Source organism: Tiliqua scincoides, chromosome 14, assembly GCF_035046505.1.
Source record: "Tiliqua scincoides isolate rTilSci1 chromosome 14, rTilSci1.hap2, whole genome shotgun sequence".
In the NCBI taxonomy this organism is placed as follows: domain Eukaryota; kingdom Metazoa; phylum Chordata; class Lepidosauria; order Squamata; family Scincidae; genus Tiliqua; species Tiliqua scincoides.
Window position 1 is genome coordinate 12,058,497 of NC_089834.1, and position 12,029 is coordinate 12,070,525.

Consider the following 12,029-nt stretch of genomic DNA (forward strand, 5'->3'; position numbering starts at 1 on the left):
CGGCCCACCAAATGGCCCAGGGAGCACACCAGGTAACAAGAGACCTGCAAGGCTTCCTGGGAATTGTAGTTAAGAACATAAGAACAGCCCCACTGGATCAGGCCAAAGACCCAACTAGTCCAGCTTCCTGTATCTCACAGCAGCCCACCAAACGCTTCAGGGAGCACACGTTAGCAAGACACAACCTGTATCTCGATGCCCTCCCCTGGTTGACTCCAGCACCTGGGACGCAAAGGTAAACTCACCTCTGTTTATGGAGCTCTATTTAGCTCCCATGAATAATAGTCATGGATGGATAGACCGCTCTCTTCCTCCTCCGTGAAGTCACCTTTCTCAAAGCCTTTCTAGCTTTCAAAGCCATCTAAGTGGCTCCTTTTGTTAGCGCCAGACTCCTCACCCCCCACCCCAGACCCCTTCTCCACCTCTCACTGTCAGCCCATGACCTTATCACTCCGTGGTTTTTCAGTCTCCGCAAGGTACATTGAAGCTCTCTGGACAGACACGGCTGCATTGTTCTGGCATTCCCTATAGCGCCTCCCCCATGGGTGAGCCTACCCTTTTTTTGGGGGGGGGATGTCACTGCAGATGGATCAGAGCATGGAAGTGCCAGAAAGGCCACAGTCTAATCTCCTGGTCATGAAGAGGAAAGACAGACTCATATCAAAGAAGCAACTTGTTTTATTTTGTATAAATGAAAGAGGACGCAGAGAGCAGCTTTCCCAGGCTGAAGTCTGCTGGATCTCTTCGTCTCTCACAGGTATCTTTGTGCTTTGGGGTAGGAAATGCAAATGGCTCCAAAGGGGCAGGACCCACTGCCTGCGGACAAACATGACGCCCAGAGCCACATGTGATGATGCCTCCTGTGCAGTCTTGGCTTCTGGAGGAAGAAGGGAGAGAGAGAAGCACACCCCGGAAAGATGAAAACGAACTCCCATCTGCCAAAACTCCCGTTCTGAGCTGGAGCAAGCTCTTCCTCCCCCTTCCCTCTGCAAGCCAGTTCCTGGCTGGCCACACTTGCCTCCCTGGCCGTTCCCTAAAGAGCCATCCAGGGTGTCTGCCTGAGAGCAGAGTTTGCTGGATTTAAGCAAAGCCCAACCAACACACAGCTCAGATCCCTTGCAAACAGCACATGATTTGCAGAGCAAGTCAAGCAATGTTAGCAGGCTCTGAGCTGCTCAGGGCCGGCTCCTTCACTGGCTTCTAACTGGCCATTTGGACGAGCTACAGGAGAATCTGAAAAGGGGGCAGCCCAGGCTTGACCTTGGATCATGTGGCCAAAAGCAGAAGCCCCCAACGGAGGAATTTATTGGGTGGATAACTACCAAGAGTAACAAAAATCCCCCAGTTGTTGTGGCTTTCACATGTTATTGGGGTGAGGGCCAGAAGGACGAGGGCACCACTGAGGCTAAACTAACGTGGTCACTCAATGCCAGCTTGCGATGTGAACCTTCTGCTGTTTCTCTGACAACCCCTGTAATTTCATTCCCCTTCTTTGTACTCTAAGTTTAGTAGAAATGAAACAAACAGGACCCCAATTAGGTTTACTTTAAAGGGGAGCTGAGCAGGAAGATGACCTGCAAACGCCGTGAAAGGAAGGCCTGAGGTTTCACTTTTCCATCCTTCCCACCCCGAAACTCCAGTTCCCTGCGCTTGATTTAAGCAAATGACTGGGGGGGGAGGGGGCACCTCCGTTATGCAGATGGTGCTTCCTATAAGGAAATGTTTTATTAACACAGCTCAGCCGCCTGGAGTTTCTTCAGCAGATTCTTTCACAGCAGGACCCTGAAGAAGTTAGTCCAAAGGCAGCATCTTCACAAAACACTTTCTAATTTGTTTTACACACTTAACTGCAGCGGTGGGGGGGGGGGGGGAGAGGCGTTCATCAGAGACACAGCATCTCGCCCCAGCTCAGGGACATAAATTCTCGTTGTGGACGTGGCCAAGTTACTGAATGAAGCTCTGCTGGATTCCCTGAGCCAAATTTATGGGACCCAGCAAGGAAAGAGGCTTCCTTCGGGATCTGCCTGACTCTGCCCTGAAAACTGCTCAGGCAGAACATGCATCTATTTCTGGGCATTCCAGCTGATCCTTTCAATCTGCGTGGTCCTTTGAGGGCTTCCTAAAACACACACAAAGCCACAAGCGGTGGCCAAAGTCCACCTGCTGCGAAGGGGCCCTGGACTGGACTCCAGAACCCACCCACCTCCCCAGAGGGCAGCACTTTACCTTATTCTTTTCCCAGGTATTTCATCATGATACTATTTACATCGTCTTCTTTCCCTTCGGCCTCGGACCGCCGGCTGTCCGCAGTGCCCTCGGTGCCTGCTCTCCCAACACAGCCTTCCCCTTCCGGCCGCTGGACTCTTGGGCGACTCTTGACGCTGTCGGCGCTCTTAAAAGACACCACCGAGCCGGACGATGAAGAAGAGTCTGAGAGGTTCCCAGTGTCCTCCTTGGGTGCTGAGCCTGGCGCCACGGCGTCGGCGAGGAAGCTGCGCTTGGCCGGGACCTGGTCTTCAAAACGAACGCTCAGGGGCCGTTGGCCATCCTTCCGCTCTCTGGGCCCTCTGGACAAACTGCTCGTGGACTGGGCCTTCCGGATGGCTGGGAGGAAGTCATCCAAGTCCACACCCGTCTTCCTCTCGTAGCTCAGGGTTGGGAGTCTCCAAGAGAAAGGGTCGCTCCCCTTTCCTTCACTGGGGACGTCACAGACCCGCCTGCTCTGGAACACCAGTGGTTCTGCCCCCAGATCCGTATCCGAGGTTTCCTCCAGCGACGTCTCCAGGCAGCTTCTCCATGGCCTGAGCCGTGACGTGCCGAAGGCGTCTCCTCCTAGGGCTGGCGAACTGAGCTTCAAGGAGGTGCCATCGGTGCTCTGGACGAGGGAGTCGTAGGACCCAAACTGCGAGGCCCTTTTCAGAGCTGGGGAGAGGGGTGGCTGGGCCGTGCTCTCGGACGACACGCTTCGCAGGCTGGAGGAGCGAACCAGCCCAGCCCCGGCACTGCTGCTGAGCTCGTCCAGCTTTACCGGGAGATCTTCCTCATCATCATTCAAGGTCCTGCACCTCCTCAGGGAGGAGGCACCGGTCATTTGGTAAATGGGCAAGGAGGATGCCTCTCCGAGTGCAAGGGCCCCTGGCTCCTTGTCTTTCAACCTCTTCCTCCGCAACTCTTCAACATACTCAGAAAGCGCCGAGGACGAGCGTGACAGCTTGTCTTCTGTCAGAGGAGACGTTCTTCTAGCCACAGATGGGGACAAAGGGCTTGGGAATCTCTCCTCTGCCATGGCTGGAGAGGACATCCTTCTCAACACTGATGGAGACACAGCTCCCAGCTTTTGAGGAGGGCCAAACTCCTCCATGCAACTAGGCTTCCCATAATCCCGTCTTCGGGCGCCGAGGGGAGGGCTGTTGGTTTTGCCAAAGTCGGCTTCCCCCGGATTTCTTCCATATTCCCGTCTTATCCCACTGAGGGGCGACACGGGCTGGCTCAGTTCTGGATCCTGGCTTATCCTAGGGCAGAAGCGGAAACAGAGACCTTGACCTGGGTGCCAACGAACCCACACATCGCAGCATGAGTGCAAAAAGGGCCACCAGAATTAACAAACACACAGAGAGAGAGAACTACTGAAGGACGCTTAATATTTAAATTAGAAACGGTTTTTGCTGTGCGCGGCTCGTTCTCTCCGTGTCGTGGAATGTAATTTCTGGAGCTCATTAAGCTAACGACTAGTGGTTGAATTATTTATTGGACCTATTCGTGCTCAGCCTCTCCGCCAAGCCTTGGTCGGTCTGGGGACCAGAGCTGCGGCTTTCCAAGTCTACCTGACATCCATTCGAGGCACTTCACATCACCAAAATACCTCTAGCCTGCCTTTCCCAGGCTGAAGACAGATGCTGAGAGAAGAGACCATCAAAGCACCACAAAATGGTAGGTGACTCAACCAAGCCAAGAAAACCCCTCTCAAGCCGCTTCTCATCACGCTGCCCTTCAAAAATGACCCAGAATAGGGCAGCCTGGAAGTCTCCTCTTGCCCCAGTCCACAGCGGTCTGCCAACAGCCACAGTTACACCATCAGCAGTTAGGCAACTGTGCGACTCGGAGTCTCTGGGAACTCCCAGGGAGGGAGTCGTCCCCCAGCCTGGCCCTCCTGCTGCTGCCCGCAGAGTGGGGATGTCGGAGAAGAGCTCTCTCCAGCCTGAACGGCAGCAGGGGGCTCAGCCAGCCCTCTCCGCTGGCTCTGGCACAGGGGCAAACAGGGCAGGGCTGGGCTGCTGGCGGGCTCTCTGCTGCTGGAGAGAAGGCAGCAGAGCAGGAGCCCAAGGACCCCTCAGCAGGCTGCCAGCCCTTCTCCTTGTGCTCAGCCCAAAGCGGGGCCGTCGGCGGGCATCAGGTGCCAAACCAGAGCCGCTCTGTCCAGAGAAGACGGGCCGCCTGAATGTGCAGAGAAGGCAACGTGAGCTCCACCTTCTCTGCTCCACCCGCAACCTTGCAATGGGGCGGACGGGGCCCCCAATCCAGCTCCCCATTTTCCCAGCACTCTGCACCTGAATCTGGAGGCCCCGGCCCAGGAGGCGGGTTTCCTTCCTGCCCCCCCAACCCGCTCTCTGACGAGAAGAGACGTGACAAGGACTTCTTTGCCAAATTACGCCTGCTTGTGACAGGAGGGACATTTCCTTCCCCGCCTTTGAAAAATACAGTTGTTAAAGACTTAGCCTTGACAGTAATACACCCTTCTGGCTAGCGAGACGGGATGTCGTTGCCATGGCAACACTATGCCAGCCTGTAATCTTGCAGGCAATCCTGGGCCCAGCGACCCGGCACGGCTAACCTGGAAGGAAATTTGCATGTGGCAATCTCTGGAGATGACTGAGGCCTCCGTGCGAGCTGGGAAACGGGTCTGGCTTGGGAAGGCGCTGGGAATAAACAAAACCGCCGGCGGAGAGCTCTCCTGGCCACACAGCAGACGTTGCAGGCTACCTGCGCACCGCCTCGGCGGGAGGCACCCGCGGCAACTCCGCCTCGCGCATCAATCTCAGCGCACTGCTAATGGAGAAATGGACAAAAATCCTGAGCCGCGGAAGGAGCATCAGCAAAGGGCAGCCATGGCTGGCAGCTGTTGGCTGGCCTTCAAAAGGGTGGGCTGGGCGGACCAACTTATGCCATCCCTAAACGACCCCCCCAAAGCAGCCCTGAGAGTCATTCCCCCCCTTGCTCAGTCTGGGGACATTAGCTTCACCAACACCCCTCCCCCCAGCGTGGAGGACCTCTCCTCCATCCGTAGCTGCTGGTGCCTCTCTTGTGCTTCTGCCCAAACCGGGAGACCTCCGGCAACAAGGAATTCACGTTTCCATTTTCTTAGAGAGGTAAACGACACTGAGAACGTTTTCTTCTTGTTGTTAAAAAGCAGGACATAAACAGAGAGGATGACGGCGGTGGCTGCATTGCACTTTGGACGGTTGAACTGCTGCGATGTGCTTCAGAACAGTAAGACAGAAGTATTTTTAAACCTTAGAGGACAACTGTGATCTTGGCCTGGGGAGGGGGGTCTGCGCAGGAAAAGACTTTGGCTGCTTGGACTTCACCCCCCTACCCAACTGCAACCAGGACAACCAGGGCTCCGTGCTAAACACCAAGGAGAGCACTGACGAATTCAGGGGGCAGAATCAATCCTGGTACGCAAATCGTTTTTGTGCATGAACCCTTCTTGCAGATACATCTGTTGACTAAAGAGACCTTCCTCCTGGCAGGTATGGGGGCGAGGCCTGCACAAGTTCTGCAGGGGGCCCAGGCGACCAAAGCCAGGAGAGCGCATCTCCTTTGCACCTCTGTTGCCTTAGAAACCAGCTCAGATCCAAGGAAGAGCGGGCAGGTTAGGGCATTCACACACACACACACACACACACCACACTGGATTCTGCTTGTCAAAGACACCTCCTGGCCTGTAGTCAGAGCAGAGACATCGGCAAGCAGGAGTCAGGTGGCTGGGAACTGTAGCAGCAGAAACTCAAGAAGCCACATCAGGACAGACTGCCTGTGACAGACAGACAGACAGCAACATTTCCCTAGTGGGGCTCACGTTCCAAGCACAGGCTTGGCACGGCCTCTGCCACCACCACCCCCCAATTCCTGGGGCTTGCCTGAGCTCAGCTCTGTGCAATAGGTAGGGGGCCTGCTGCCTTGGAACACGGAGGGTCCATCATGCTCAGTGCCCCCCCAGAAACCATCCAACGATGCCCTTGTACAGCCATCATCACACCAGATGATGGCAAAGCCCCCCAAAGGGTGTTCTGCGCAAAGACGGCCCATCCTCCACCTGCAGGAGGCCGTCCCCAAACTGGAACAAGAAGTGGTAGCCAGGATCCAAAGGGAGAACCGAGAAAGCCTCCCTGAGCCAAAACAAATTTTGTAGCGTGCAATCTACACCAAAGCAAATGACATACAACAGTAATTAGTGAAGATTACACAGCAATTAGGGTGATTACGCTTATGCTCGTTGAAATAATTTATGCAATAATATCTGTACTTGAATTGAAGCGCGGTGCATGTCCGGAGACAAAAGGAGACAAGCTGCAAGGAGCTCGGCACCGGGTGGGGCCCCAAGCAAATGACAACGTGTGGGGAGGAAGGAGGAGGCCCTCTGACCGGCCTGGGAACTTGACCATTCCCCGGGACCCCGACGACCTGCAAAGCTTCTAATAGAGACCAATAATTCTGGATGCAGGACTGAACAGACAGCATTTGGACTGGAGGCCTCCAGTAGGAGTGTCTGCCAATCCAGAGGGAAGCTGCAGTTGTCCATGCCTCCAAAAGTCCCCAGCCACATCTGCACCCCTTTCTCCTGCCAGCCCCCATCCTCTCTTCCCACAGATCCCTTCCCTCCCAACCTCCTGCTCTCCTTGTGCCACTCGGCTGGCTCCCATCTGAGCACACCAGCTCTGCAGGGATGGCAGTTGAGCCGTTCTGCACACGAAGCAGGGACTCCACCGCTGAGCGACAGCCCCTCCCTCACTTGATGGCTGTGTGGAACCTCCAGGTTCAGAGGCAGTCTACCGTTGAATATCGGTTGGCAGGAGCAACAGCTGGGGGCGGCTACCTCCTTCCCACCCTGCTTGAGGACTTCCCAGAAACATGGCTGGCCACTGAGGATGCTGTCCCAGGTGCTCTTGGCTCTGACCCATCAAACCTTACGTTCTTGTTCTGCGCAGAAGCCATGTGGCTGGTCGAACGCCTGAAAGAGCACATCCTCAAAGTTCCTCCAAACGGAAAGCAGACTCGGAGAGCACGTGACACCACAGGAGGCCAAGCGAGGAGGAGGCCGTCTTCACAGACTGCCATGATGGTCTCCAACGGCCATGTCCTGGCACAGCAGCAGGGGTCTCTTGCCTTCCTCTGGTTTTCATTTCCTCCGGAAAGAGGAGCGGACTTCACTCCCATGGAACGCAGCAATCACTCCTCGCCGGCAGAGAGAGGCAGCACCGTCTCTCTAAAACACCTCCAGAGAGCACATCAAGGGACGTCGTACCGCTTGAAGTGGGGCGTTTTGATGTGGCGTCTTTCATCCAACATTTGACTCCGTCCCCGTCGAGCTGCGGCTCCCATCCTCTGCTTCATGTTTTGACCTTAAGCGCTGCTCTCTCCCACCACGCGGTTCTTCCCCACAGGTCTCTCAAAATGCTCCCAGCGCCAGACCCCCCCCCCTTGCTGCGTGGAGTGCGGCGACATCACGGAACTAATGACTCAAGAGCTTCACTTGCAACCTTCTCTCCTCCTGGAGGAAGTTCCGCACTCCACACACTCCGCCTGCAGTCTCCTCCTCAGCCTTGTGTGCTCAGGGGCAAGAGAGAGGGGCTCGTCCCACTGCCGCTCCTTTCATTCACCTTCAGAGTGGGCCGAAGTCCTTTTCTGAAGCAGTTGCTGCTCCCCAGAAGTGGGACTGGGATGGGGCAACAGGAGCTCCAGTGGCTGGGCACACAACATCCAAGACCACGTGGCAAGCTCTCTCGCTTCAGACCTCCTGTTCCCTGGATTTGAAAAAGATGGAGCAAGAGAGACACTCTGGCCCACCGTTCTCTTCTCCTCTGTGCTTTGGCTTATTTTAGAAACCCAGGGAGCAGGAGAGGGAACAGCTGAAGGAGGTGGGGGAGGTAGAGGCAGGCACCCTCCGGCCCACCTTATGGGAAGGTCAGCTGCACATGGCAGCTATTGCCAGCTACTAAAATAACTGCAATTTTATGACGCTGTTTTAAAGGCACAGTTTTCGAGGAAGACAGTGAAAAGGCCGGGAGATTGGCTTGTCCGCAGGCTTGTCCTCAAATGTGTCCAGATCCTTCACCTGATCTCTGCAGCTGCTGAGCCCAACAGAAGCTCCCCAGGAGGGGAACCTGCAGGAGCAGACCCGTCCACAGGTGTCCGCTCTGCTTCCTTCCACCCCCTTCCCCACAGTTTGCAAACTGCGCTGCAAGTTCTGAGGGCCCAGAAGCTCTCGCTCCCAGAGGCGCCTGCAAGTCCTCTCGCTGACTAAGGCGTTCTGCAAACACTTTAATATTCCGCGTGTTATGCACACTTTGCGAAAAGACACTGGTCGGTGTAGATTTCCACAGCGCAGCAAGTACCAGGGAAGTCATAAAGCGGCCGTTGTGCGCATAAATCGGGCAGAAATGCTTGCAGTGGCTCCCCAGCTCTCACCTCTGCCCTCCCGTCACACTCCTGAGCCAAAATTATGTTCGGTGGAAAGGAAAACAGAAGGCGGAAATCAACATGGGCCCGTCCTGATGCCACACATCCATCCAAGCAGCTGGTTCCTTCCTCTGCGCAGCTGCGCACCAAGCCCACCTTTCCACATCATGCCTGTGATTTGGAGCACACTTAAGCTGCACACACAGGCAGGGAAAGAAGCTTGGGCTGTTTCTTGAAACACACACACACACACACACACACAGAGGCCTCTCACCTGAGGCTCTGCACATTGCGGTTGTCCAGAAACTGATGAGAGAGGCTGGCTGCTGATGGAGAGGACCAGCCTGATGAAGAGCCCATCCAGGACTTGATGCTGCCTTCAGGCTCCAGATTCAAGCTCATGGTGGATCCCAGGCTCAGCTGACTCTCGCTGCAAGAAGAAGGAAAATCTTGCTCAGCCTGCTGGCGCTACCAAAGCCCCCCTGAACAGGCCACGACCATCACCCGCCTGCCCCTTGGGGAGACTGTCTGCCATCTCTTGGGGCTGCTGCCAGGTGAAAGGACTCCACAGACCCACCCTCTCCTTTCTGCAGAAGGCTTCCTGGGAATCTCTGGGGAAGGAGGAGCCGCTTAGAGGCCACTTGAGCCTCAAACGCCCTAAGGGATGTAACGTGTCTTTCTGGCCTCTTCTTGGCTGCTGGGCCACCAAATGCCAAACTTGCCAAGGGGTCCTGTGGTTGGCCCCAGGTACCTGGAGAGCCTCTGAAGGCCATCCCTGGCTCCTCAAGCCACCAGGCTGGCAACCAGCTTCCTTCGGAGAATTCACTTCCAGTCTAAACTACTGGTTCAGGTTTTGCAGGAGGGAGAGACAAACTTCTGTCTCTCCCCACACTTGGCATCATTCTACCTCCTCCTCCTCCCCCTTCACTGCCCATTATCCAAGCTCCAAAGCCCCCAGGGCTTCCCTTTCCTGGTAGGGAAGGTGCTTCAGAACCTCTGCTCATTTTGGTTGCCCTTCTCCGCTCCTTTCCTGGTTCCACAATACACACCTGGAGGTGCGGTGACCAGAACGGACACAGGAGTCAGGAGCGACTCACACTAACGTCAGTGGTCTTATTCTCAATGCCTGTCCTAATGGCTTAAGGCGCATAAAAGGAAATAAATGCAAACAGCTATCGGAAAACACTCAAGGGGCACAGCCTGCTTCTTCCCCCTGCTATGTATTGGCAGCAAACAAGCTCTCCGTCATCGTTATCGATGCGCAACGCTCTCAGTCACTTGCGTCATGCAACACCCCCAGGGCTCACTTACGTATCTCGCCTTGAGCTGAGCGATTCTCTGGCCGTCTGGACACTGTCGTGAAGAAGAGGGAAAAGGGGAATCAATATGGTTGTCCTCTCGTAATTAAACACCAAGAAGAACCAGATCATCAGTCTTGGTCACAGGAGAGTCAATTTGGGTGCAACCTCAGGCCTTTCCGCAAGTGGATGACCCAGGCTGTCCCGCAATAGGCTCCCCTGAAGCCTACCCAGCTGGAGAAGGACAAACAGTCTGCTTTCTGAAGGTTTCCTGCTTCCCCACACCACTCTGCCCCATCTCCCTGCCAGGAACCACAGCAGAGGTTCACCCTCAGTATCCCTCTTTCCCATGAGCCCCTGGATACCAGGGGCCTTTCACCTGCCTCTGGGCTCTGCTTCTTAGGCGGGGGACAATGACAAAGCCCTCTCTTCCTGCATGCTCGCTAAGACAGGACCCTCCATGGAGGCTCTCCTTGTGCACAGCACATCATGCTGTCTCAGCCCTTTCAAATGCTGGTGAGATTGTACCGCCTGACACAAAAATCTCAAGACCCAGAGAGGAAAATGCCTTGCTTGGAGTGGAGTTGCCCAGTGGGGCAGTCCTTGGAAGAAGAGCTCCAGGCTGTTCTTTTAATCAACAGTTTTGGGGGAGCGGGTGGGGGGAATGTGAGGCTATGGAGAGGAAGCTCCCTCTACCACAGGGCCCGGCTTTCAAGTTTGTGACTGCTTCCAGCTCACTCCTTTGATTCTCTCTTTATGCAGAAAGTCAGGAACAAGACTATCCTGGCAAGAAGCAAGAGGAAAAACCATCATCAAATTGGGGTGATGGGGGGGGGGGAGAGAAAAAGCACAAAACAAAACATTTTAATGGAAGAAAACTGTTTTTCTTCTGAAGCTGAGCTGTGTGGAATTCTGCCAACACATCCCTTCCTGAATAGAAGCACAATTCATTGCCACGGCTGTTGGCCAAGGTTGGCTTCAGCACAGAGAATGTGGCCTCCGTTTGCAAATTTGAACACTGCCTTCCCCCCCCCCCCACCCCTCCCCAGCCTCCTCAGCTTCTCAGCAAAGAAAAGCGCTCTGGTCTGCTTGCAAAATTAGCTTCTGTTCAGGTTGGCCAAGGCCGAGCTTAACCTGCAAAGGAAAAGAGGGTCTGCAAGAAGCATTGCTTCTGCTACAGCTGCTCAGGTCTTGCAAGGCTTGTTTCTGAATTGGTTTAAGTTGAGAGTTAAAGTGCTTGCAGCGTTCGCTGGTGTCCCAACCCCCAAATGTGGAAATTACAAGTTCAGGTGATCGCTGTAACTTCTGTGACACACAACCCAGTGGAACTCTGTCATCAGGGACCTTTTCACGCACCGTTCAAAACTTGGCTGGTTTGCTCAGCTTTGGATGGGTGATTTTTACACAGGGTGCTGCCACCTCCCTAGAGTTAAGACCTCAGTCCCTCAGGGTCAGCTCTGTTCACACGGACTGGCAGCAGCTGCCCAGGGTTCCAGCAGGATGTTTTCCTGCCCTACCCAGGGATGCTGCTGGGATGGCCTTTCTCTACCCACTGAGCTATTCTCCTGTTTCCATTTTCTGTCGACCGCCTGCCCGCTGGGTAGGAAAGGCACGATATGACTGTTCTAAATAAAGTAGAAGCAGTCAAGAGACTGTGGTCCACTCCTCAGAACTGCAGCAGGACTTACTGCCCATTCAGAACAGCAGCTGTGCTAAATTGCTCTCAGCTCAAACACCCTGGAAGCCAAACCGCCCTTGGCTCACTTGCCACCCTGGAAGACAACTCCTCCTGCCCCATGCTTGCACATCTGCAGCCCTGCCCAGCCCTGCCCTGCAGATGGGAAACACTGAAGGCACACCATAAGTCTGGGAAACCTTGATGCGCCCGTTCATTTTTGCAGGACGTGTCCTATTAAATCTGTCACCCAAGCTCAGGCCTTATCTGAGGGTTGCCAGCAGCAGAGATTCATGCCCTGGAGCTTGGCAGGGTGACTAATGGTGCTCAGAAGACCCCAGACTGATTCACTTGAAAGAGCTCGGTGAGGATTACTA

The 12,029-nt window shown here is 54.9% G+C and overlaps 1 protein-coding gene across 1 annotated transcript in view; it reads right to left on the reverse strand.

The window, feature by feature from the left end:
• Positions 1–660: 660 nt before the first annotated feature.
• Positions 661–12,029, reverse strand: part of MYO18B (myosin XVIIIB) — an 86,298-nt gene continuing 74,929 nt past the window's right edge. The window contains 4 exon segments of the mRNA XM_066609985.1: positions 661–877; positions 2,227–3,512; positions 8,954–9,109; positions 9,991–10,113. Of these exon segments, the coding sequence (XP_066466082.1) occupies positions 2,228–3,512; positions 8,954–9,109; positions 9,991–10,113 (1,564 nt within the window). The 3' untranslated portion in view covers positions 661–877; position 2,227.